General features: G+C 42.3%; 1 protein-coding gene across 6 annotated transcripts in view; it reads right to left on the minus strand.

Moving 5' to 3' along the window:
* MGA (MAX dimerization protein MGA) overlaps nucleotides 1–27943 on the minus strand; it is a 94555-nt gene that overhangs the window by 15439 nt on the left and 51173 nt on the right. For 4 of the 6 annotated variants that reach the window (XM_032793866.2, XM_032793861.1, XM_032793862.2 and 1 more), the window contains 5 exons: nucleotides 24643–25278; nucleotides 23678–23977; nucleotides 20964–22666; nucleotides 4766–4843; nucleotides 1122–1246 (listed from right to left, as the gene is read on the minus strand). In XM_032793866.2, coding sequence (XP_032649757.1) covers nucleotides 1122–1246; nucleotides 4766–4843; nucleotides 20964–22666; nucleotides 23678–23977; nucleotides 24643–25278 — 2842 coding nt within the window. The remainder of the gene's footprint in view (nucleotides 1–1121; nucleotides 1247–4765; nucleotides 4844–20963; nucleotides 22667–23677; nucleotides 23978–24642; nucleotides 25279–27943) is intronic. The other 2 variants (XM_075065455.1, XM_032793865.2) reach the window with 1 other exon arrangement.

Consider the following 27943-nt stretch of genomic DNA (forward strand, 5'->3'; position numbering starts at 1 on the left):
GCCGAATTAATGTGCTTAGTGTGGCCACGTGCACTCGACTTTATACAATCTGTTTTATAAAACCAGTTTATGTAAAATCGGAATAATCCCGTAGTGTAGACGTATCCTCAGTAATGCATAGGCTACAGGTGGACTATAGAGCAAAAAATAGTAATAATAAGCCAGAAATACTATCTTATGACATAAAAATATAGACCCCAAATATCTACTCAAGATTTTTTTAAACATTAGAAATATTCACATTTAGTAAAATCGTACCTTCACTTCCCCGTTTTTACTGAAAGGTTTTGGCAATGTTTAGAGAATGGTCACATCACTGTCTGAGGCTGAAACATAAGCTGTACCTCTCAAAGGAGGAAAGGAAATGTTTTGAGATGTGCGATACCACCATCCTGGTTCTTCAAAGATCTTGCCAAAATCCTTCAGCAAACAGAGGGAATTCAGGGTCTGATATTCCTAATGTAGCAAACCAGAAGAAATAAAGGAAAACATCTGAGGCCACCTTTATACACCGTAAATGAGCTTTTTTTGGTCTGTGCCTTGCATTTAAAAGTAACAGCAGCAACAAAGAATGAACAAACCAAGGTGGATTTTAAAAGCAGATAAAACAGTTTGTTCACTAAGGTGCTGGTCTGTCAACAAAGTCAACAATGCCCTGCTCTGTTCTTTCTGTAGGAATGGAGCCTAAGACAACAAAATGCCACAGCTTGAAACTAACGGGCAATCCCCCAGCTACAGCAGTATATCTACTAGTGAGGACAGAGGATCAGCAGAAAGAGGGACTGCAAAAAAACAAACTATCTCAGACATTTCTGCTTATTTTCAGTAACTAATTAGACAGACCATTGGCCCTGTTAAGATAAAGTGCTCATAAGACAGATATCCTAATGGCCATATTGTTTAAAATGAAAAACAAACAGAGAAGCCACAATTCTTCAATAAGATCTGACAGAATGGACCCCTGAGTCAGTCAATGCGGAGTCCCACTCCGCTGAGAGATCTGACTATAGAATTGGGGTCTTACAATTTCTTAAAACCTCTTCTTTAACCAGTTCATTTTCATGCCAATTCACTGGTAAAACAGAACTTTAGTTCTCTTGGTTGATACAAAAGATGCTTACTTCTGTTTGGAAGATCCAATAGTGGAAGCTGTGGCCTTCAGACGAGCAATGTTAATCTTCTCTGAAAGCTCCTCCACGGTCTCAATGTCCACAGGCTCATCATTCTCACTGTACTCACAGTCATTCTGAAATCGTTAATTTTTTAAAAAGCAAGCATGAAGTCTGCACCTTAGCTCAGGCCAAACATTTTGTTTCACTCCAAACTCAAGATAGATTGCAATATAACATTAGGAAAAAGTTTTGAAGACTGTTGGAAATACTAAAGATTATTGTAACTGGCAGAGATTAGAGAGACACTCCAGTAAAAAGTCTGTTTACTTTGTGAATTTAACAGCACTTAATGCATAGTTAGTTTTAATCATCGATGATCCACTGCTCTTCTTTCTCATGCCACTAGCATATTATCACCAATCTCGTATACTGCTGCAGAAGCAGCTTGTGCCCGTGGTCTTCTCCATGCCGGGGAAGAGGATGTTTAACCAGTGACAGAGGCAGTAAAAATGAAACCAAATAGTTAGCAGGCAGGCACATTAAGAAAATAAGGAGGGTGGGAACATGGGTGGGCTCCAACTATGTCTGGCACATACTGGAAGACCCTCCAAAATAAATATCAAACACTGAGAAGAAAAAGACATAATAATGTTTTTAAACAACATACTATTTAAAAGGTGCTTTGTCAGAAAACTTGAATTTTTTGAAATTTGTCTATTTAAAAAATTCAAATTGCCAGTGTCCCTTTAAAATGTGCTAGGATGAAAATTAAAGGACATGGAAGTCTGTTGGTGCTGTCAGGCATAGAGAAGCTCACTACTGAAGGATTGTGGAAGTAAATGCGTAGCAGGGTCACCCTTCACCTGCCAAGAAGAGACTGTGTTCATGTTATAGATAAAAGTTCCCAAAGCACTTAAGTGTCTAAGGTGCTTAAGTCCCATTGAAAAATCAATTAGGTTCACTTTAAAATGTTTTCCTACAGCTGTTTTTAATAATGACAATCCCCATGGATGATGTGATTTTAAAAAACACTCTCAATAATATGGTCATCTCCAAATTTCCTCAGTGACCTTAAAAAAAACCCCCCGAGAACACCAGCTGCAGAAATGAAAATCTTTGGCCCAATGGTTAAAGGGCCAGAATAGTGAAGTTTGATGTGGCAGCCACGTAATTAGTGACATATAAAAACAAACAAACAATTTGCAAAATACAAAAAAAAGTCTTTATTTTTTGTATTTATGATCAATAGTCTACTTATACACTATAACACTCTTTCTCTTAATGGGATAAACTATAATCATGCCCATTCTAAATTTTATTTCACTCAAATGCACTGAACCACCCCTAGCTCACTCTCTCTTCCTGCTCTTCTCTTCTCTTTCCTTCTGTCTGCCCTTTCCTATGTTGAGCTACTTCCTCTCTTCTGTGAACTGTATACTTACCTGAAACCAATGCAGACATTCAATCACAAAAAATAGCAGTCCACAGATGGAATAAAAGAGGTAACGAGCACTTATTACAATAGAAAAGCGAGGCCTGTAATAACTAGTTCTCACTTTTTACGTCACCATCTTGCTACTTATTATTCACTTCTTATTACTCAGAATATGCAGAGCTATACATCTGCTTTAAGAAATTCTTGCTACTGATAGGTAGGAAAGAAAATTAAAATGTTGTACTAAATCTCAAGATATTGGCAATTGGCTATGGATGAAGCTAAACTGTGCATTTAATCAGCAAACTTGAGATGCAGCAGCAGAAAACAACCACACCATCATTTATTAATTATACTACCCCTTGATGCTTGCAGTGTAATACTTCCAATTGTCAATCATAGAATTTCTGTCAGTGAAACCTCTGATTATGTGGATTTAAGAAGTGATTCAATTTATAAAAGGAAAAATAAAAACTTCTTAGCTGATAATTTCCCTTCTACTAGTAGAATCTCCCACAGTTCTGTGATGCATGGGCTTCGCCTCCTTTCTGCAGACACCAGAGGCTATTCAGCACTATTTCTAGGCTATGGTACTTGGACATGCCCTCTTATGCAGTCTCATCACAAGAGTTGTCCCAAAGTTGAATAAAAAACTCTCAATGGGTCATTATCATACCAAGGAGGATCGAACTGTAGGAGACACTGAGGGTAGAAAGGAAGTTATTAACAATTTTTTCCCCCTTCTGCAGCCCAGCTTCTCCCACATGGGAAGCACCAAGCAGTCAAAGTATGGAGTAGGGAGGAAAGAAGGGGGGGCGGGGAAACAACCAGAAGAAACAGAATCCCCGTATCTCCCCTCCAGTACAAAATGTGTCTGAACAGAATATCACAATATGCAACACCCTCCGACCAATGGATGCCCTCCACAGAAGACCGAAAACCTACTTTGCAGAGTTTGATAAATATATTCTATGAAGACTAAGATGGTTGGTGCTCTGCATATTTTCTCAGTTGCTTTCTACTCACAATGCCATTAGGAACCTTGTAGAGGGAGCCTGGGTTCCTTCTGGGATTATGTCCTCAATGCCTAGTATACCAACTAGCACACTATTTTACTGACTTACCTGCAGCAATTTTGGGGTCCTAAACATGTAATGAACATAACAAGATTGTGATAGAGTGTCCACCTCATAACAGTACATAACTTAGTACCAGGAAGCAGAGAGCAACAAGGGCTGCAGGAAGGAACTCTGCAGTCACTCCCTAGAGAGGAGGGGAGTTGGCAAGAGACCAGGAGCAGTTCTAGGGCACAGTAAACCCTGGGATCCTGCCTGGGAAACAGAATATGACAAGAACCAGAGTGAGGGTGAAGGAGCTGAAGGGAGCAGAGGAAGTTTCAATGGTAACCCAGAGGGAGTGCAGAAAATAGGGAAGAAAGTAGGAAGGAGCCCAGGGAAACAGCAACGTGATCTGACATTGGGTAGACTATGGATGCTAGAGATAGGGTCCCCCTGGGCTGCAATCCAGAGTAGAGGATAGGCCCGGGTTCCCCATCAACCTCTGGGGAAGACACACAGTTTGGGCAGTGGCTCAGAAGACTGCCTGAGACAATTCATCCAGTGGGACTTTGATATCCTGGAGGAAGAAAACTATAGTGACCTGGCCAGAGGGCCATGCTGCAAAGAAGGAGCACCTCAAGCCATGCAGCGAAGAAGGAGCACCTCAAGCCATGCAGAGGGAATAACCTGACTCCACAGAGACAGAGTGCGAGACAATGGGGCGAGAAACCGAAGGAGGAGACACCCGACTGGTCAAAAGCTAATCTCCAGATGAGCCACAGTATCAAAACCCTGTGCCCGGCAGAGCAAGGGTTGGCTGGTAGCAGCCTCTGATGCTTTGGAAAAGCTGTAATCACTCCTTAAACTTGGCTCAATACCTGCAGGGTTTCTCTGATGCTCGGTGGAGCCCACAAAGTGACCTTTATAGAAGTACTCAGCTGGGAGGACCCACAGAGTTAGAGCCTCAATACTCCAGTGATTCCTCAGCTAGGGAGAGGAGATTTAAATTGAAATGAACTCACTACTGCATGAAAAATGAATAAACATTACAGTTAAAAAAATGGGGTTAGGAGACACTGAACCACCAACTTGGTCCACTTGCCAGATAAAGAATTTCTGATGGGCTTCGCAAGAAGATATTGTTAAGCGCCGTAGCTTACCAACAGTGCTGAACCACTTATGGTATCTTCAGAGAGGAGGCACAGCCCATCCGGAACAGAACTGTGGGAGACCCTGGGCTGCAGAAAAGAAAAGAGAAAACTAACGCTGTTTAACATATACAGTTATTAAAAGATACATTGGTAGTGAATTGATATTTTTTGCACATGCAACAAAGGTCTAAAATAATTTAGGTATAAACAAGTTGGGGGGAAGGGGGGACTTCTTTCCTACAATGGAACTGCAATTAATGCTATAGATGGCACTCTACTCCCGCATCTCTTCTCCTGACATGTATGGTGAATCCAAACTGACCACCCTCCTGGCTACTAAAGTATTTTCTACAGCTTTCCCAATTTCTACATAAAGAACATCATTGTGATTCTAGATGGCAAGGAGACAGATGGATTCTCCAAAGGAAGCAGCAAGGATGCATTTAGGCACAACTGTTATGCTGCAGGGAAATGTCTTCAAAAAGGGATGCGAGGATCAAGAAAACCAGAACAAGAAACTTAACCTTTGTAGCAGGGATATATCTTACAGAATGTGGTGCAAGAAAATCTCAACTTGCAGTTTGATTAAGGATAGCCAGAATGGTTCAATGACAGTCTTAACAGATATTAATGAGGTGACATATAATGAAAGTTTAGCTTATGTACTGTTTTTCAACAATCATCTGATTAATGTACATTGGCAGAGATTAATGGTTACAGTAAAGAATCATGAAATTAGAGGGGAAATGAATACAAAACAGGTTTAACAGGCAGAGCACTGGCCAGTTCTAATGTGTTTTAAACATCCAGGACTGACCAGTTTCTCCACAGAGAGAAAAAAAAAAAAAAGACGAGAATCTGGGGTACTGCATCAGAGAAGAACAAGTCTCTGTGGCTACTAGGAAGTACAATCAGATAGGAATTCTTAGGTTTACTTAGTTACAGCATACAATAGCACCATCATCATGGGAACCTCCATCCCTCATCCCATTTTCTGCCCTCCTTACTTTGCTGCTCCATCCTCCTACCTGAGTCACATGGAGAAAAAGCTGAACAGAGATTCCCTAGCATGAAGCCTAAAAGCTGCTCCACACTAAAAGTAACAGAACAGGAGCACCCTGAGAGCCACTGACTGCTGAGGGTTCTGATGGTGGAGATAGGGAAGGACTACACGAGAGCTCTCTCATTTGAGAGGGAGACAATAAAAAGAAGAGTAGAGAGAGGGGTTAGATTGTTGAGGGAGAACACTTGAGAGAGTATGGAGAAGCACAGCGAGGGAAACAGCCCAGTTTTACCTGCTTTTGCCTCTCACTTTAGAATTTTAAGAGACAAGTACACTCAGTCTAAGAACAAAAAGAAAGTGTAGTCATAGACTGAAGTTTTTCAAGTTGGAACAGTAAAATAAACAGAACACCCTGATTATGTTTTGCATTTTCCCCCCACAGACACAGTGAAAGTTATAGCAAGGATCCAAAACAGTAATGCCTCCTATCCCACAAAAAACTTACAACCAATAAAACATGAAGGTGAGTGAGCAGTGCAGACACATACTAGTGGGCTGATTGCATGCTACTTTTCAAGAAAGTTAAAAAGAATTAAACTACTTTAATTCTACCCTTCCTTATCATGTTAGCACTATTTGTCTCTGCAAAAACAAGCACTATGTGACACAATGGTTCCATACACTGATTCTCCCCTACCATGTGTGATTATCTATCAATAACTTTTGCTCTTTTCATGTACGTGTTCTGACAGCTTGATCTGAGCATATGAAGTTTATATATGGAAACACACTGTGTTGATGACACTTAGATAACTGGATGCTACATGAAATAATATGCCCATATTCTATGAAGTCCTAAGTATCTTTCCATGAGGAGCGGGGTACTCAGCATCTGGCAGGACTGGGCTTTTACTGAATAGTGGAAAATGAATGCTTTCAGTATGCTATTTGTAACATGTGTGTGTGCATGGCCATAAATGGGGCTCTACCAAATTCATGGCTATGAAAAACTTGCTACACGCCGTGAAATCTGGTCTCCCCCCATGAAATCTGTTTTTTTGTGTGCTTTTATCCTATACTATACAGATTTCATGGGGGGAGACCAGCATTTCTCAAATTGGGGGTCCTGACCCAAATGGAAGTTGCAGGGAGGTCACAAGGTTATTTGGGGGGAGGGATTATGGTATTGCCATCCTTACTTCTGCACTGCCTTCAGAGCTGGGCAGGCAGAGAACAGCAGTTGTTAGCCGGGTGCCCAGCTCTGAAGGCAGTGCCCTGCCAGCAGCAGCACAGAAGTAAGGGTGGCAATGCCATACCATGCCACCTTTACTCCTCCACTGCTGTCTTCAACGCTGGGCAGCTAGAGAGTGGCAGCTGCTGACTGATTCAACCTGATTGGCTCTGTGGATATGGGGAAAGAGGTGAATGTGATATATCTTGACTTTAGCAAAGCTTTTGATATGGTCTCTCACAGTATTCTTGCCAGCAAGTTAAAAAGTATGGATTGGCTAAATGGACTATATAGTGGATAAAAAGCTAGCTAGATTGTTGGGCTCAATGGGTAGTGATCAGCAGCTTGATGTTTAGTTGGCAGCCAGTATCAAGCGGAGAGCCCCAGGAGTCGGTCCTGTGGCTGGCTGATTTTGTTCAACATCTTTATCAATGATCTGGATGATGGGATTAATTGCACCCTCAGCAAGTTTGCAGATGACACTAAGCTGGGGGGAGAGGTAGATATGCTGAAGGGTAAAGATAGGGTCCAGAGTGACCTAGACAAATTGGAGGACTGGACCAAAAGAAATTCGATGAGGTTCAATAAGGATAAGTGAAGAGGCCTGCATTTAGGATGGAAGAATCCCATCCACCGCTACATGCTGGGGACCGACTGGCTAAGCAGCAGTTCTGCAGAAAAGGACCTGGGGATTACAGTGGATGAGAAGATGGATATAAGTCAGCAGTGTGCCCTCGTTGCCAAGAAGGTCAACGGCCTATTGGGCTGTATTAGTAGGAGCATTCCCAGTAGCTCGAGGGAAGTCATTATTCCCCTCTATTTGGCACTGGTGGGGCCACTGGAGTACTGCGGGTGAGGCCATACCTGGAGTCCAGTTTTGGTCCCCCCACTACAAATTGGAGAGAGTACAGCATAGGGCAACAAAAATTATTAGGGGGCTGGGGCACATGACTACTGAGGAGAGGCTGAGGGAACTGGGGTTATTTAGTCTGCAGAAGAGAAGAGTGAGGGGGGATTTGACAGCAGCCTTCAACTACCTGAAGGGGGGTTCCAAAGAGGATGGAGATAGGCTGTGCTCAGTGATGGCCCAGCTCTGCAGACAGGAGCACAGAAGTAAGGGTAGCAATACCATACCATGCCATCCTTACTTCTGTGCTGCTGCTAGTGGTGGTTCTGCCTTCAAAGCTGGGCTCCTGGCCAGCAGCTGCCACTCTCCAGCGGCCCAGCTCTGAAGGCAGTGCCGCTGCCAGCAGTATCACAAAAGTAGGGGTAGCAGTACCACAACCCCCCTACAATAACCTTGCAAACCTGCCCCCCTCCAACTCGTTTTTGGTCAGGACCCCTACAATTATAACACCACAAAATTTCAGATTTAAATAGCTGAAATCATAACATTTATGATTTTTAAAATCCTATGATCGTGAAATTAACCAAAATGGGCCATGAATTTGGACAAATGAATGAGATTATCCAGAGATCATCCCCCACAGCTATCCCATCCAGTTCCACTCTTTACTCCAGTGGTTCTCAAACTTTTGTACTGGTGACCCTTTTCGCACAGAATATATAGAGGTGAACAATAACAGACCTCAACCCTATTGTCCTGCTGCAAATTTGTGAACACGGAGTCAATCCCTTACCTCTCTCTAAAAGTGCAAAGTTTCAAAAAGTTCAATGAATAGAAGATTGTTGGGGGTGGAATAGATCTGGACAAGGAGAAGAAGTCTGGAGATAAATGTGAGAAGGGAGGGACAGGCAGTAGAAACAAAACTGAAACTGTTTTAGCAGCATATTCCAGAAGTTTTGAGCTCTTTTTTCTCATTGATTTGAGATCTACCAACCCATTCTCTCACTAGAAGGGAAAACCTAGAATGGCAGCAGGCTGTAAAAGAGACCCAGCCTGGGAATATTTTAATGAAGTTCCTCTACCTGTGGGTACGACAAGCACGCATGCAAAATACAAATAGTGCAACAAACAAATGCAAGGCCTGGTTGCCCAAATGAAACATCATCATGAGAAGTGCTCCTTCTCAGGAGGAAGCTGCGTTAAAGATGCTGAAAGGAACATGTCTGAACATGCAGGATCTTCAGGTTGGTAAACTTTTTTTTTATTTCATACTTCTTTCTTAAGGATTGTCTGTCTTCCTTCTGGACTAGTCTTGAATTCTCATGTTTGAGCAAAAAATATAGTTGTTACTCTATGGTACTATCATTTTGGATGCAGTTGTTATAAAAAATAAATAGCTGAAATAGGCAGATCTTCCTTTTACAATTTCACCTTTAAAGTACTACTGAGTGTTAGCAAATGCAATGAGTTGTGTTAAATCAGCAGTATGGTAATAATAATTAAATAACTGCACTGACTTATTTTGTTTAGGAGAATCCTGTATCCTCAACATACAGGATTCTGAAGACTATCCACCTTCAAGATCACCATCATTTTCTATGGTTTCAGAGTTATCTGCCAATGATAGTGTTTCAGTCACAACATGTATGTCACATAGCCACAGTAAAATCACCTGTAGCAAAAAGAAAAAAATACCTCCATCATCCAGAAACAACCATAGATACATTTGTGATAAGAGCCAGCAAATTACAAAAAGAGATAACTGACAAAAAAATTGCCTGGTTTGTTTATGCAACAAACTCTCCATTCCGTGTGATTGAGAACCCACACTTCATTAGCATGGTTCAGTCATTAAGACCAGGATACAGTCCACCCAACAGAGCAGATGTCACGGCAAATTGCTGGGTAAAGTGTATGACATAGAAATTGAGCAGTGTGCAAAAGGTCTAGAAGGTAAAATTGTTAACCTGAGTCTTGATGGGTGGAGCAACATCCACAATGATCCTGTTGTACGTGCTTGTGTGACAACAGAAGAAGGGAACGTCTTCCTTACAGAAACAACTGATACATCAGGAAATGCTGACACAGCAGAATACGTACAAGAACTAGCAATAAAAGCTATAACAAACTGTGGAAAAAATTCAAATGTCTAGTACGCAGCTTGGTCACAGACAATGCTGCAAATGTATCCAAGATGAGATGAAATTATTTAAAAGAGAGAGTCCCAAAACTAATAACATAGGGTTGCAGTGCTCATTTGATGCACTTCCTAGCCAAAGACTTCAGTGTTCCAGAAATAAAGGCTAACGTTGCTGAAATTGCAAAATACTTCCGTAACAACCACTTTGCCACAGCTGCTCTGAAAAAAATGGGAGGAACCAAGCTAACTCTCCCACAAGACGTGCGATGGAACTCAGTAGTGGACTGTTTTGAGCATGATATCAAAAAGTAGCCTAATCTGATGACAGTTTGTGAACAAAATTGTGAAAAAACAGATGGCACTGTCACAGCCAAAGTTCTCAACATTGGACTTAAGAGAAATGTTGAACACATGCTGAGTACCCTGAAGCCTGTTTCTGTAGCCTTGAACAAAATGCAGGGAAATAGCTGTTTTATTGCTGATGCTGTAGAAATTTGGGAGGAACTGAGTGAGCTCTTAAAAAGAGAAATATGCAATGACAGAGTTAAATTACAAGCATTAAAAAAACGAATAGGACAAGCACTATCTCCAACTCATTTTCTTGCAAATATTCTCAATACTCGGTACCAGGGTCAAATCTTAACTGTTGAAGAAGAGTTGGCTGTGACATGGACATCCAGCAATCATCCTTCCATAATGTCAGCTATAATAAACTTCAGAGCTAAGGGTGAACCGTTCAAGAAATATATGTTTGCTGATGATGTTTTAAAGAAAGTCACACCATGAACTGGTGTAAAGTCACTTAAGCACTTGGATTCAGAGACTGTTGAAATGATAATCTCACTTTTAACAGTAGTAGTTTCTTCTGCCGGTGTAGAAAGAATTTTTCTTTCTTTGGACTAATTCACTCCAAACTGAGAATCGTTTGGGACCTGAAAAGGCAGGAAAGCTTGTTTCTCTTTTCCAGATTATGAACAAACAGGGAAATGAGGTGAAGACGACTGAGTTAGCTGCAGAAGCCAATATTTTAAGTTTCTCATGTTGACCTGGCTGACATAGTTATTTATTTTTTTTTAAATATTTAATTTATTTTAGTTAAAACAATTTTACAAAACAAACTTGATTTTAAAAAACCTAAATGTCTAACTAAACTCAAAAATTCACATGCTTGTTTGTTACAATATTATATGTTTGCTGTTGAAGAAAAATCCAGAATACGTCGTTGTTGTTTTAGTTAAATAAAACAATTTAAATGTCTGTCTGGTGACGTTCTCCTCCTAATACAGCATGGCAAGAAAATCCTCCAATATAATGATTAACCTGTTGAATTGGAGATACTTATGAAGTCTTGGGAGTGAACTATCTGCTTCAATTACCTTTGGTAAATGAAATAACCAAAACAATCATTCATTTTCTGATATAGCTGTAAAACTAATCTGAAAAGTTTTCAGAATAACTCACTTAAAAAATGTATAGCGTGTACCTCTAAAAATGAAACCTACATCTCTAAGTTGCGAAGAATATGTACGGAGTTACAACAACCAACAAGAATGCACTTTTATGTAGAAATCCATAAAATCGAGCCTTCTTTTAAATCATAATTTAAATCAATTTGATTTCAAAATCCACCCTGATCCAACAACTATGCAACTAAACTGGGATTCTAGTTTTTGTGGCCTCTGACAAAATGAAAGGTCTTCATTATGCACAGATAAACTAGTAAGTTTATATGATTTTTTTTCCAAGATGTTGCTATAGGAGTACAGTTAAGGTAGTTTGGGTATCTTGTTCATGAAGTGCAACTTTAACTCTGCATTTCATAGATATCCAGTATTTGAGGTTTATTAACATTCTTGAAAGGTAATATGCTGCAACCACTCATAGTGAATGTGCCTGCAACCTTAACTTCCCTTCATACATTGTGTACGAAACTTTCCTTAAAGAAAAATAATAGTTGTTCCAGAGAACTAGGCAGCAAGGAAGCTTGGGGATGGGAGCCTTCCTTCCCCTTTTCCTGACATCTGCAGAAGGAGGCCTCACTAATGCACACCTTCTAAGGACTTCAGGAGGGTAGTTTATTACCTGTGAGCATTAGGAGTTGCACAGAGAAGGGTTCCATCTGGATAGCATATCAATCCTTTAGTGAGGCTTGTTAGGGCTCAAAAGAGCTTGTGAAGACACTTCTAATGCCATCCACCCCAGCGGATCCCTGCCCCCCCCCCCCCTCGAAACGAGGCCTCAGAGCTTGAAAGGCAGGATATGTGAGGGAAGGAGGGAGTGCAAGGACCAGAAGAGAAGCTCAGAACTGCAAGGGAAGGTGGTGAGGAAGTGAGGGAAGCATTAGTACTCCCTCTGCCCCTCTAAACACTTCAAACCTTTTACTAAGCACACTAATTACATGGATCCTCCTGTTCCTGGCAGCCCATCCATGCCCCCAGCAAGAGAACAGTTACATACCCTATTGTAACTGTGGTTCTCTGAGATGCTGTAATTAATCTGGATCCCACTGACACTAGCACTTCATGCGCACAAGAGTGGAGTATTTTGTATAGTAGTGTCTGCTGGGACTGTGCATGCACCTTGTGCCTCATTGTGCTCCCATGCAAAGGCACAAAGCACAGGGCGTCTGACCCTCCTTCAGTTCCTTCACAATTTAAGATGCATGTTAGCAGAGGACTCAAAAAAGCAGGGATGATGGGCAGATTGTGGAATCCGCATTGATGACATCATCTCGAAGAACTCGTTATTGTACTAGGAACTGTTCTTTCTTTCTCCAATAAGTTTGGATGGGTGTCCCCCTGTAAATGACTAGCAGCCAGTGTCCACTCTGGATAGTGGGAAGGAGGCGCATCAGCTCCTATTTTCTCATTCAAACAATAACAGAGCAAGGCTCTGGAAATGTCCACACTAGGTAGTTTCTTCTCTCTCAGGACTGAGTGTTGTTTCAAGAACGCCATTGGTGGGTTTGATTGATTGGATTTAGGCATAACTGTGAGATCATCTTAAGGTCAAACTCAAGCTGTGATCTCAGGACTACCTTATTCCTATGAAAAGATGTATGAGGAGGTCTGGCCATAAGGGCTTGGAGCTCACTGATATTCTGTGCTGAGGAGACAGCTACCAGGAAAACCATCGTAACCATCTAAAACGACATTATCAAACAATCAGAGGCTCCATGAATTTAAAGAGAATGATGCTGATCCCAAGTAGGAGCCAGAGCTCTAAGAGGTAGGTAAGTATACAGGAAAACCTTGAGTAATCTGGATACTGTGGGATGTGAAAAGATAGAGCCATTGGTGAAATCTAGCAAGCAGCATCTAGTGTGTGCATACCAACATATGGCTTAGTAGTCCCAGATGTGCGCACAGTTGTTGCATTTGAGTTTCAGTCCTTTACTATCAACTGAAGGTACCAGAACCTGTTCTCTGGCAGGTAAGCTCTCACTGACCAGGAGTCCTAGGAACTCTATCTTCTGCAATGATGTTAGACGATTTCTTGTAATTCACTAGAAATCTTTGTTGGGAGAACAGGGAGAGAATGTACTCTGCTGCTGGGACCTGCATCTCATTAGTCATCTATGTACAGATAGATGTGGATTCCTTTTCTCCTTAAATGTGCTGCCACTAGTGTCAAGCATTTTGTAAATAGCTTCAGTACTAGGGAGAGATGAAGCATAGAACCCTGTACTGGTAATGAGGGGGCCCCACCATGAATCTTAGGTACCTCCTGAGGGCTGGATGAATAGCTATACGAAAACATGCATCCTTTAAGTAGGAGCCACAAACTTGGAGAAATTGAATGATGGAGGCAAAATGTTAGTAATCTGAAACTGAGATGGAGTGTGTATTTGTTGAAACTTCTTAGGATAGGATGAAGACCCTTTTGTTTCTTCGGGATGCAGAAATACTGGGACTAGAAGCACCTTCCCCTGATGTCTGATGGCAACTCCTCTATGCTTACTAAATGAAGCAATAAAGTCAGTCTTGCAAGATGATCTTGTCAGAAGAGTCCCTGAAGGGGGATGGAGAAGGGAGCTGGGTAGGGGGTAAAGCAGAGGTTTTCAAACAGAGTTGGGACCCCTCAGCAGGTCACAAAGTTCTTACATGGGGGGGTCGCAGGCTGCCAGCCTCCATCCCAAACCTCACTTTGCCTCCAGCATTTATAATGATGTTAAATATATATAAAAAAACTGTTTTTAATTTATAAGGAGGGTTTCTATGCAGAAGGGGTCGCCAGTACTAAAGTTTCAGAACCACTAAGATAAAGAGTGGAACCGGATGGAGTAGCCCTGGTTGATGATCTCTAGATAATCTCATTCATCTATCCAATGTTATGGATGTGGGACCAAGCCCAGTGGAACAGAGTGAAGCAGCTTTCGAAGGTCATACTCTCGGGACTGGACTTTATGTGGCTCGTGACAGTCCTGTCAAATTTGTTGACTTGTCAGGAAAGTGGTTTGTATGTGTCACTGCCCAAAAGGAAAGCAGGCGACCCCTGCTGTATCTTGACATGATACTCAGGCTGCCTGGAATGGAAGGATGATGTCTCTTGTCTTGACAGGGATTAAGGATGGTACAGTTTGTGGTACAAGCCTGGCTTGTAAAACTTTAGGGAGCATCGGGGTGGCTTCAGATTCTTTTAAGGAGCACAGTGCTGTCAGTTTGCTTGCTCAATTAACTCCATGCCTTCAAAATCTAGGTCCTTGATCAACTCCCTACGTATGCCCAATGCTTGAAGATAATACTCTGTGCATGTTTACTGCTGTGGGTCATGGATCTGGCTGCAGTGTGAAAGGCAACCACTGTCGCCTGTAAGATCTTGGCCACGAACGTATCATCCTTAATTATTTCTCTAAAACAATGAGGAGTCCTTGTGACACTTTATAAAGACTAACACATTTATTTGGGCATAAGCTTTCGTGAGCTAAAACCCACTTCATCAGATGCATGGAGTGGAACATACAGTAGGGAGGTATAACTACACAACATGTGAAAAGATGGGAGTTGCCTTACCAAGTGTGTGTGTGTATGGGGGGGCAGGTCAGTGCTAACGAGCCAATTCTATTGAAGTTGGAAGTAAGCAATTCTCAACAGTTGACAAGAAGGAGTTGAAATCACTTTTGTAATGTTAATGAGGCCAATGTAAACAAGGTGGCCCATTTAAAACAGTTGACAAGAAGGTATGAGTATTTGAACTCCTCCCTGTTGTCATGTGAGAACTTCAGTTAAAAAGATGTCACCCTGTCCCAGGTTGGAGTCATACTTGGCCAGCAGGACCTGGCAATTTGCCTCTCAAAGTTATAGGGAGACAGAGGAATAAGATTTCCTTCCAAATAGGTTGAGTCTTTTGAGATCTCTGTCTTTAGAGGTACTCTTGTTCAATTTAGATTTTTCCTGTACTACCAACACAACCAAGGAGCCCAGACTCGGGCTGAGCATAGAAGAACTCAAAGCTAGTTCAAGGGTACCATTTTTCTACTCATTTTACCATAGGTGGTATAGCGGTTGATGTCTGCCAGGAGGCTTTAACTGAGTCCAAGCAGTCTCTGATTTACGGGACAAGTGATTCTAAACAGACCAGCAATTGTCAAAATATTAATCAACTCATGACATTTCTCAGATATGATAGAGTTTCTGTTGTTCTCATAAGGAGCTCCCGGAATGACTTGTAGTCATCCAGTGCCAGTATTGGTGCCAAGTACACAGCTTCATCAGCCAACAACGAGAATTCCTTTGGTGGTGAAGCAGAATGCTGGTGTGGCTCAGCCCCCAGGTCTGGTTCTTCCTGGTGGTCCTCCCTGTCCAGCATAGGTGATCTGACCAGAGAAGCTGATGGGGAAAGTGATATTTCTTAAATGGGAGACCTGCTCCTAGCAGTTTGAGATTACAGACCCAGTAAGCCCAACACGTGGCCACAGTGACATGCCTTAGCAAGACAGCTGGCTAGCATGGTATTGACTAGTCCAATGCTGTTGCTGTAAGGATGGTGATCAAATTGTGTAGGGAGGGCTGGCAGGCCTCTCCATGACATTGATCACAGATCATAGAGGAGAGTATTTCTGCTAAGATGGTGAGAACATATGCCCTGGTGATGAAGAAGAGGAGTAAGACCTCCCCTAGAGACACCACTGAAGCCTGTATCGGTGCTGGTAGGTGCCTCAGTGTTGAAGATGGTCCTGGCTCTTCTTCTAGAAGCAATGATACAGAGGGATGCCATGCCAGATCTGGGGTCAGTGCTAGAGGAGTCTTCCTCTGCACCACAGGCTGCTCCATATCACCAGCTCTCTATGCAGGTCTTGGTGGATTTGTCTCCAGAGGCTTTACATGGTCTGTCCCTGTGTGAAGGGCCAGAGTTCTGCCTGGACTCATTACCCGTGTTTGGCACAGTCTAACTTCACTATTAGCTTTAGCACCATGTTTGCAATGCCAGTGGAGTGTCAGTGTTAATGCCATATCTTTTCTCAGTGCCATCTTCTGTGTCGGTCTTTGGGGTAGCCTGCCCATTAGACAGGATACAGCATGAAGTTAGTTTGTCCTGCTGGGACTCTGCAGCCTGTGTTCATAGGATCTGAAGAGACCTTCATAGATCATTCCAAGAGATGAAGCTTCAACCATGAGTTACATTACTTATGTGTTCTTGCAGAGAAAGATAGGCATACTTAACATCTATTTGGTATAATGGCCTCTTCTAAACAGAAGAGATACCTGCTCTGTCCATCTTTCAAAGGAATTTGTCCACCACAGGACAGACAGGACTTGAAGCACGCAAGTTTCAATCAGCCATGCTGAGGAGCTCTTTTGAAGGGGTGTATGGGGATGGGGACGATATCTGACCATCAGTAATCAGTCCAGATAAGTTGAGGAGGTTCCAGGTGGTTGTATCTCAGTAGATCAGAAGAGTTCTGAAGATGCTGAAAAAAGCATTAAGAGTTTTAGCTGCCATGGATAGCTCGAAAGAACTGAGACAGGATCACAGCCACTCCATGCTTTATGCACTTGTATGGGCACAGGAAGCAGAGAGCACATGCACGGCCCTGACAGACACTGCTATTCAAAAGACACTGATTTCGCACATGAGGTACATGCGCTCCCATGTTGGGATCCACATTAACACATACTTGAAGAACTTTTGTTTCCCTATATCCACATGGCCTCCCTCTCATGAATTCTAGCCAGAAAACTGTTTCCTCCTTGACTCTCACCTGAGATTCATACCTGGAGGGGCAATTATTAGCAAAGAGATGTAGGGTGGCAAGGGGAACACACAGGATCACCTCACTGGTGCAAGAAAAGAAGGCAGAAAAACACTCTCTCCTCCCCGTCTCATTTACCAAACCTACGGTCTGTCAGAGGGGAATCGCGCTGCTGGGATCTACAGGGTCTTCCTAGGATGGTGAAGGGAAGAAAGTTCTAGCAAATCCCCTATGAATTACTCCTGAACACTTCCACAACTACAAACCACTAGCTGCCAGGTGTGGGGCTCATAGGAGAAGAATAGATCTCTGGAAGGCAAGGGTGTACAAAGATATGGTGGAGCAAGTGAGTTACTGAAGAGCATGGGGAGTTGTCAGTTGCAGTGGTCCAGATACAGAGTGGGCACTCCAGTGCAAGTTTAGACATATAAGATGAGAAAGCAGAGGGGAAGCACTAACACTTCCCTTCCTTCTCCACCCGGCATACCTCTTGTGGTTTGCAGCAGCAGGGTTCTCCATTGATGAACTATAGGTGGACTTAACCAGAGATCCTCATGAGTTCTGCAGGACGGGGAGGACCGGATATGGGCTTCGCACACAGGCATTTTCCTGATCACCTCCTTAGTTCAACAGTAAGGAAGAAACCCCAAAAGACCCCTGTAAGGCTTCTTGGACTCCTTCTGAGAGGCCAGGTCTACACTAATAGTTAAATTGATCTAACTTATGTTGCTTGGGTGTGAAAAAGCCCCCCAAGCGATGCAAGTTTCATGCTATCCGCCCTGGAGCAATGCTGGTGGGAGAGCATCTCCTGCTGACATAGCTTATGTTTCTCGCTTAAGTGGAGTAATTATACTGACAGGAGAGCGCTCTCCCATCGGCATAGCACTTCTTCACCAGATGCGCTAGAGTGACACAATTGCACCAATGCAGCTCTGTAGCGTAGACTTGCTCTCAGCCTTTGACAGAAACCATTCCCTTTGTTCCTCCCTAGTGACCAGATTACAGAAGTAGACCTCACAGGGTAAGAAAAAAGGGTAGATATTTATTTATTTATTTACAGTTTAATAAGTTTAGTTCTTAATAGGCATTTACCATGCTAAACTAAGCTTACTGGAGCAGACAGTCTCGAGCAAGATAACTAATGAAAAATGTTAAGAGCTTCTGTAATTTGACAATAATAGACTAAAAACTGGTTATGACCACCAGATATCAGCTAGGGGAGTCCAGTAAACAGTTTTATTTCTCTCTCTCTCTCTTTTTTTTTAAAAATAATAAAAAGGCTATTCTTAATGGAAGGCTTCTGAAACTGTGTTTAAGAGTTCTGTGTCTTGGGTACCATGATCTAAGAACTCACTGCCCAAGTCATTTCAAATTTTATAGGATTGCCCCCAGATCTAACACAAATCTGGAAGCAGATATTACTTTGTTGCAGTGTTCTTTGGGGAAAAACACACAAAAATCAGGCTTATATTTAAAACTCAGTTGTAACATCAATTATGGAGTGATGGCGGTCACATCATAATAAAACAGTAAAAAAGACTTTGGAAAATGATATAGCAAAACTGTATCATAATGAAGCTAAATATCTGGATGCTAGCTCTTTTTTGGTTTTAATTCCCCCACAACTTCCTCCCAAAACAAAACAAAAAATAAAATCTAAATAAGCAAAAACACCCACTCCTCCACATACCCACTTCATATATCAGTACATCTCTGAAAAACAATGTCAGGTTTGGTTTTAGGGATATTTTAATATATATGCAAGTAATTTGAATGAAAGCTGAAAACAAGATCTCCAGCTCTGTACAATAAACTAAACTTGGAGGCAAAATGAGAAAGGAGAATTAAAATTAAAATTAAACTCTAATGAATCTGGATAGTTTAGGTGACACATGCCAAATGAAACACCCATTGAGTTTAGCAATCAGGAAAGTCCTCTACTGTCAATTGACGAGACCATTGGCAAATCACTGAAATCAAATTCCAGTGCACAGCAGCGGTACAAAAGGATACTAGGCTGTATTAACAGTTTGAGGGATGCTGTTACAGTATAGTGCACTTGTAAGACCACCTCAGAAACACTATAATGCAGTATTGAGCACTGTTCCACAAGGAGGGTATTACAAGATTTAGTGTAGGACAATACAAATGAAAGATAATATGCGTGACAAATCAAATAATGAAGAGATGTAAAACGAGTTTGGATTATTCTCACAGTAAGACAAAAAAATTATTTTAAAAGGTTTGATAAAATTGACAGATACTATTTATAACCTAGTAAGAGTACAAAAGTACTAAGCCATTTAAACAACTGGGGAACTTGGGCAGAACTCTTTCATGGACATGAAATAACATACTAGGGAAGACAACACTAAAGGAGGAGTTCAAAAGACATCTAACACTTGTTTCTAGAATGGACCAAGGGATATGGCGGAAAGGCAGGAAGATGAAATTAAAATGGAATTCAAAAAGTTTGGCATGTTGGGTCAGATTTTTTTTCACTATACTAAAATTTCTTATGTTCTAAGGTAGGGGTAGGCAACCTATGACACGCATGCTGAAGGTGGCACTAGAGCTGATTTTCAGTGGCACTCACACTGCCCAGGTCCTGGCCACTGGTCCGGGGGACTCTGCATTTAATTTAATTTTAAATGAAGCTTCTTAAACATTTTAAAAACCTTATTTAAATTACGTACAACAATAGTTTAGTTATATATTATAAAACTTACAGAAAGATACCTTCTAAAAATGTTAAAATGCATTACTGGCACGTGAATCCTTAAATTACAGTGAATAAATGAAGACTCAGCACCACTTCTGAAAGGTTGCCGACTCCTGTTCTAAGGTGACAAACAGAACTCGCCTGAACCTATATACTGCAAGAAGGCAATGAGTATGGCTCTACTAAATTCATGGCCAAGAAAAACATGACATGGACTGTAAAATCAGACCTCCCCTGTGAAATCTAGCTATTAGAGACTGGGAGAAGGGCTGGAGGCGCCCCGGCGAGGGGCTCCTACCATTCACCGGGCTCCAGCTGCTAGTCTGCTGGGCTGGGGAGGGATAGGACTTCCTCTTCTTCTGCAAGGCTGCTCTCGGGGGGAGATCAGACCCACCTTCAGGTACTTCCCCCAGCTGCAGGAAGTTCTGTGGCTGCTGCCAGCTCTGAAGGCTCCCAGCAGCACAGGGGAGATCAGACCCACCTCCACCTCTGGGAATCTGCCCCAGCTGCAGGAAGTGCCGTGGTTGCTGCCTTCAGCAGCACAGAAAGAGGGTGGCAATTCCATGACCCCCCTACAACAGCGTTGTAACCCCCCACGACCTCCTTTTGGGTCAGGTCACCCCCCATTACAACACTGTGAAATTTCAGATGCAAACATCTGAAAATGCTAAATTGACAAATTTTTAAATCCTCTGGCCATGAAATTGATCAAAATTTGGTAGGATCCCAGCAACGAGCAATATTCGTACTAGAGCTCTGCCAATTCATCCCAATCCTTATCTGTGAAACAGACAACTCTATTTCCAGTCCTGTGAATTTTTCAAATAGAAGAAATGCCACTAATAGTGCCAAGTTGTATCAGGAGTTTGCATAACTGGAATGAAACCAATAATATTCTCACCTGAGACCCGTATACAGGTCTTCTGAAGTAACAGAAGACCAGTACATTAACTACCAGTGAGCCTTCTAGGCGCCTATTGTGCCTGGACACATGAGTAGTTTGTTGAATTTTTAAGTCATTTATCTTTAAAAAATAGAGAATTTTTAGTTTTAAAAAGAGATAGATACTCACCAATTTTTCCACATCCACTTCTTCTTCACTCTGGAAATCAGAAGCTCCATCCAGCATCTCATCAGCAGAATCATCAGTTTTTTCATCATCATCTTCGTCCTCCTCTTCCACATCATCAATGGTAATATCAACAGCAGGAGTATAACCCTTTTTGTGGTGTTTGGGTTCTTGTGATCTCTGTTCTGGGGTCAGGAAATAACCTTTAACAGATTTCTCAACTTTGTTCTCTCTCTCGGTGTTACTTTTGTTGTCTAAATCAGTTGTCTTACTAGATACTGTGTTCCAAGAACTGTTGACGTGAATTGAGTTATCCTTAGCATTTTCACTTGCTTTCTGAAAACCAGTGGTGCCTTGTTCTTGGTTAGGAGCATTACGTTTTTCCTGAATATCTAGATTTTTTTTACACTCATCTGTACTTTCCACATGCATCTCCCCTGAATTATTACCATGTTCCTTGGTATAAATGATATCAGATTTATTTTCCTGCTCCTCCATTATGTTCTCTGTCTCTATAGAGTCCTCACATTCCTTCCCTTTGATATCAGGCTGTGCAGTGCTCTCCTGGTTGAGTGGCTGAGTCCCTTCTTGCTGCTTGTCTTTGCCTTCCAGCTGTGCATAAATCTCTTGCTTTTCCTGTAGACGCTTTGACTGCACAGCATTTACCTTCTCTTCTTTTTTCTGTGGCTGTGCATTTCCCTCCCGTTCAGTATCTGGACTCTCTGCTTCTACAGTGCTCGTGTACTCCTCTACATGGCTCTTTAACAGTGCCATCTCTTCCTGCTCCCTGGGACTCTCTGGATATGCAGTATTTGCAGAAGCAACTACTGCTTGACCTAGTAATTCTGAAATAGTCCCTGAGTTATCTGAAACTTCCTCCAATACTTCTTCAGAATGTACAGAGTCCTCTTTCTTTTCAGTGATCACTTTGATTTTCTCACTGATTGGCTTCTCACTGATGTATGAGTGATCTGATGATATGACATCGGCAGAAATATCATGCTGGAAGCTGGGAATGTCATCTGCATAATCTTCCAGCATCTCTGGATCCTTCTCAGCCATCTCTGAGGCAGTGAAGTTTCTGTCAGATAGGATCACATCAGCTGCAGACTCCTCAGTACTATTTGACTGATCTGATGGCAACTCATTTTCCTCTTGTTTGCTATCTGACACTGTTACCTCTGACTCCATGACTTCTACATCTTCTGAATGTGAAGCCTTCTCAGGCTCCTGCTGCTTAGTAGGACTAGACTCATCCTTTTTGCTTACATTCTGGGAATCTTTCTTTATCTGGAGGGATGCAACATGATGAAGAATAGAGTTTGGGACAGACTTCTGTCCTGGGAGCTGAAGCAAGGCAAAACTGCCAGACTGAAGGGGTATGAGATTGGCAGCATTAGTTGGTTGACCACCTGAGTTACACATTATTTTAGATTCAGAGCCTGTCTGACCTACAATGCTGCTTGCTCCTGGAGGAGATATCCTCAGAGTCAGGGTGCCTGCTTGTGACACAAAACTGGGTACTGACGGAAGGATGGATGATGCTTGAGTGACCAAATTAGCTGTAGGTGCAGACTTGTATCCAACCATTTGTACTGCTAGGTTTTTGGCAGGGGAAACCGAAGTAACAGAAGTGGAGGACATAGGTGATACAGGTGTCTCAGGAGGCTTAGAGGGCCCAGGGAACCGGATTCCTACAACAGAGCCTATGAGAGAGATGAACCACAATCAATATTTCCTAGAATCACTCCTCCAGATTCTAGTATTTGATATTATATAAATTAAAGCAGACAGATCTTCTTCCAAGGATTATAATATAATGAAGTACTAAACCACAGAATTTCAATAAAATAACTAGTGCTGTATAAGAGGTATGCTACCACAAGATTTCCACAAATGACACGTTCTTCCACATTTTGGCAGTTAATGCACAAGTTTCATCAATGTGCTGAAAAGGTGGTTACTGGACCTGGTGAGAAAAAGTTTTCATAAAAGCAATTCAAAATAAACTAACTTTCTTTCCTTTACAAATTTTGTCAGAAAATTTCAAAACAATTCAAAATTAAAATATTTCATTTCATTTTGGTGGTGGTGGGAACACTCATTTTTTTCTTTACTTGTCCCTCTTTCTCTTCTTTAAAATGTAAAATAGTGTAATTTTCCTCACCAAAACAAAATGAACAGTTCTGAAATTTGATGAAAAATTAATTTTTCACAATTTTTTTCATTTAATCTACAAAACCATCCTTTGTCAAAACAATTTTGGCTAGCGACAAATGGTCAGATTTGTACTCACCAAAGCGATCAATCTGATTTCCTTAATATAATGCTGGAGATAGTATATTGACCCTTTGCTAGACATAAAAAAGTCTTTACCTAGTGCTCAAAATTCCTACATTTTGGGTAAAGGAAGTACTGACCACACTTTTTCAGTTTAAGACAAGTGATATTTCATCCTACATCACATCATATCTGAATGATTATACTTTACTCTCCCAACCTACACAAACAAGACACATTATGGGCATTTTTTTCTTGGCAGTGTGGTAGTGAAATCTCAAAACACAAATAATCCTCTGTCCTGTACTAGTTTTATGCAATTACTTTGACTTTCAGTGGAGAAAGGGGCATGTGACAAAGGAAAGCCGATCTGCTACAAGATTTACCCCCCAAACAATACACTGAAGAATCAGGAAAGAATGGCCAAGACTTTGTACCTGGATTGCGGAACATGACTGGCTGAATGTTGGATTGAGTGCCAGCAGCTCGGAGCTGATGCAGTGGAACAAGCTGGATGATCTGTCCATTGGGATGTCTAAATAGGTTTACCCCACCGGGGCTCCTGAGAGGCTGCAGGATCATCCTATGTCCCTGAGCAAGCTGCACATTATGGAGGGGTCGTAAAGCAGGAGAACCTTGTTGCACTGGAATTAGCAGTAACCGGGGTCCCCCACGCTTCTCTGTTCCAGAAGACAGCCCTTGGGGGCTTGCAGTTGCAGTTTGAGAACCACCATCTTCTGAAAAGTTAGTACAAAAATAGGATTCACAATATGATTCATAATACTCCTTGACAGAAACAATCACATAAATCATTTGGCTTTACTTGTACCAAAATAGGTAAGATGTTTTCAGACAGAAGTGTCATTCTTAAACTAACAACATCCCTTTAAAAAACTATTTTATAATATGTAATTTCAACATCCTCCATTTATCCACAAAACATATGTAGCATGGACCAGAGCAGTACAATCTTCTCCACTCTACTCTATCAATAATCTCCTCAACGATACGGAAGACTCATGGACTGAGAGGGTAATTATCTGCTTCCGTGCCTAGTTCTTGGCCTTTTTACCAAGATTACAATGAGTATACCAATCAGAGTCAACTGCTGTAGTGGTGGTTTTGTGATATGATGTTTATCAGCTAGGAAAAGGACTGAAACCACCAACTCATTTCATATTACCCAGCAAACAATCATCACATGGCTACAGTTTCTGTTTACTAACAGCCTGACTTGAATTCAAAGCAGAAACTTAAGAAATGAAGGCTCCATATCCCACTCCACTGAGCTGCCTCGTCCCACTATTTTCTCTCTGATGGAACTGCACAGTTGCAGACTTATTCCAATTCTGATGCAACCGGTGTGTTGGGCAACAATTAGCCAGGACTGCCTGAACCTTACCTGGTCTTGGATTCAGTGATGGACTTGTATTAATTCCAGAGAGTATAATAGGAACAGAACCAACAGATGAGGGTGGAGTGGTCACCATGGATGTGACTGCAGTTGTTGTCACCACAACTGGGGATGAAGTGGTGGTAGGAACAGGATGATTAATGGTTGGTGTAGTTACTACAGATTTAGGAAATGATATGGTCGCTACTGGTGTAGTCATTCCAGTTGCATTTGTTATGTTCACAGTGGCTGTAGGGGTAGTGGGTGAGACAGTAGTACAGGTGCTGGTTTCAGACGTTTCAGAAGCACCAGTAATGGCAATGCCAGGAGGAGAGTGGGTAGATTCATTAGCTCTTGCATGGCCAGTAGTGGTCACAATAGATGATGCCACAGTGGTAACACTTTCTAAAGCAACTGGAGAGGTGGTGGTAGTTGCAGTGACGGGAGGAGAGACAGTGCAGTAAACTGGAGATGGCCTTGAAGGAACCACTGGAGTGACGACCATTATAGGTGTAGGCCTGACATTGAACTTCTGTGGGCCTGTCAGGGGTTGGGGTGTGCTAACTCCAGGAATCTTCTGCTGCAGAGCTCCAACTTTAGTCATCACAAACTGTGTGAACACACCACCAGGTGAGGGTCGAGCAGCTGCAAATAAAAACTTGCAGGTCAAAATCTCAACACGTTCCCTCTTTGCCCTGCATGAGGTGCTGCAATAGTCAATTTAACAAAAATTAAGGCCTCAGTGTTGTTAAAGAGCACCTTGCATATGAACTGAAACATTTCAAAACATGGCCATTCACTTTATTGTTGTCATGAACAGGTTTTACATTATTAAAAATTTATATTTTATTCAAGATTTACAACTGTCTGCTGCATTTCTTCCTAGCCATGCAAAAGAACCAGGCTCTATGACATTACGATCTTTATTGTGACACTACAAACACAGAATTACAATTTCATTACATGAAAAAAGGAACAGGAAATAACTGGCTTATACGGGATTCTCTAATTCTTAAAATCTTCCCATAAAAGCTTCGCTGCGAGGTCTTCCTCCTTTCACTGTGTCTTGGTCTCCATCCCCTTACTACTGCATCCACTTGTTACACCAGTCACTATTTCTAAGTTGGGGTAGGGTTTGCCATGTCCTTCACATTGCAATCACCACCCTTCCAGCTGAGGACTGGATGGGACTCCCCTATGACACAATGTTTAAGCAAGCAGAGATAGTCACTATTGAGACACTCCCTCCCCTCATCCTTTGCTCTCCAGGGCTCAGAATGCTGACTCCATAGCACCAAGACCCTTATCAGTTGGGGAACAGAATCTGAACATCTAGTGTGACAGCACAGAGGATTACCACAAGGCAAGCCTAACTCTTAATTAAAAATATCATAATCTTATATGCATGTAGCACTTTTAGTCCAGAAGGATGCCAAAACAGTTTTTACATGTTAGAAAAATTACTTCACCCACCATTGAAATGCAGCCATCTCTTCAAAATTGCAAAGAAATACAACGCAAAAGTTTACTACAGGAAGGAGAAAACAGCACAACAGTTTACCCCTGCAGTGTATTTAGGCAGCAAGAACACAACTAACCACAAATCGGAATTTTGCAAAAAAGAACAACACACCCCCTTCTCTTTCCCAGAGCTTCTTGGAACTGTTAGTGACCAAGTTGTCGCGCTCCTAGATTTTACATCTTACCAAAAGATAGCCCTTCTTACAGCACAGTATCCCTTCATGCTATGCTGAGGTTCCATTTCAGTACTGACTCAGATAAAAGAGTGCCACACACATCTTTCAGAAGAAGTAGTTACTCACCTTGTGCAGTAACGGCTGTTCTTCAAGATGTGTGTCGCTATGGGTGCTCCACAGAAGGTGTGCTTGAGCCTCTGTGCTGCTGATCGGAGAACATCGGTAGCAATGTCCATTTGACCTGCACATGCATTGCTTATCCTTATGCCCTGCCACGAGGCTAACCACCACATGCAGACTAACCCTCCTCAGTTCCTTCTCTACCTCAAAGTCATAGACGAGAATTATGAAGTAGAGGGGAGGAGGGTGGGTTGTGGAGCAACCACAGGGACACGCATCTTGAAGAACCGTTGTTACTGCACAAGGTGAGTAACTTCTTCTTCAAGTAGTGTACCTACAGGTGCTCCACTGTAAGTGACTCTTGAGCAATATTCCTACTGGAGGGCTGGGACTTTGGAGTTGGGAGCCGAAGATGGCATTGGAGGTGGAATCCCCAGTGATCACATAGTGTTCTGTGAAGGCATGGACGGACGTCCATCTCACCACTTCACACATTTCTGAGATACGGACATTCTTGAAGAAGGGAACAGATGAGACCACCAATCTCGTGGAGTGTGTGTGGATACTATCTGGAGAGGTCATACTGCAAACCAAATAACTGTCCTAGCCTGGTAAAAGGCTAGGGCTCTCCTGACATTTAGTGTATGCAATGTAACTTCCCTGTTGTCACAGTGAGGCTTGGAGTAAAAAATTGGAAGGTAAATCAACTCGTTTATGTGGCGCTGGAAGGTTACCTTAGGGACGAATTTTGTATTTGGCCTGAGCTTAACCTTGGTTCCAAAAGAATACTACCCCTCCGCTCACTGTCCCCTGCCTGCCTGCCTGCCTCCTATCCATCCTCCCCACCCACTGACAGGCCCTCTGGGACTCCAATGCCTATCCAATCGCACCTGTTCCCAGCCTCCCCCCCGGGACCTCCTGCCCCTTATCCAAACCCCGCCCCACCATCTTACCATGCAGCTCAGAGCACTAGGACTGGCAGCTGTAAGAAGTACACCATAAGTAGCACATTCCTACAGGGAGCAATTTAATACACTGCACCAGCCCTCCATACAGTTTCAGAACCCTGATATGGCCCTCAGGCCAAAACGTTTGCCCATCCCTGCACTAGGTGGACCTGAAGAAAACTGAGAGATAGTCCCAATAATTTTTTGAGTCAGTACATAGTCTCAGATCTTTGGAAGAGCTGCAGATGTTGGGGAGATTTTTTGGGAAGTACACCAAATCTGGATCCTGGACAATTTTTGCAGGTAAGTACGGCATGTTAAGGACTTTCTACTGTGTAGCAATGCCTCTTGTACCTCCTTCGAGCAGGAGCTCTCTATGCACTGGAACCATGAAGGAGCCAAGCCCTGAGGCAAAGAATCCCAGGTTGGGATATAGAGTGCATCCTCTGTTCTGCGAGAGGAGGTACAGAGTGGCATGCAGAGAGATCAGTGGGCAAGTCATGAGTTGTGACAAGTAAGGATACCAAGTCTATCTTGGCCAAGTGG

Source organism: Chelonoidis abingdonii, chromosome 4 (genome assembly GCF_003597395.2).
Source record: "Chelonoidis abingdonii isolate Lonesome George chromosome 4, CheloAbing_2.0, whole genome shotgun sequence".
NCBI lineage: Eukaryota > Metazoa > Chordata > Testudines > Testudinidae > Chelonoidis > Chelonoidis abingdonii.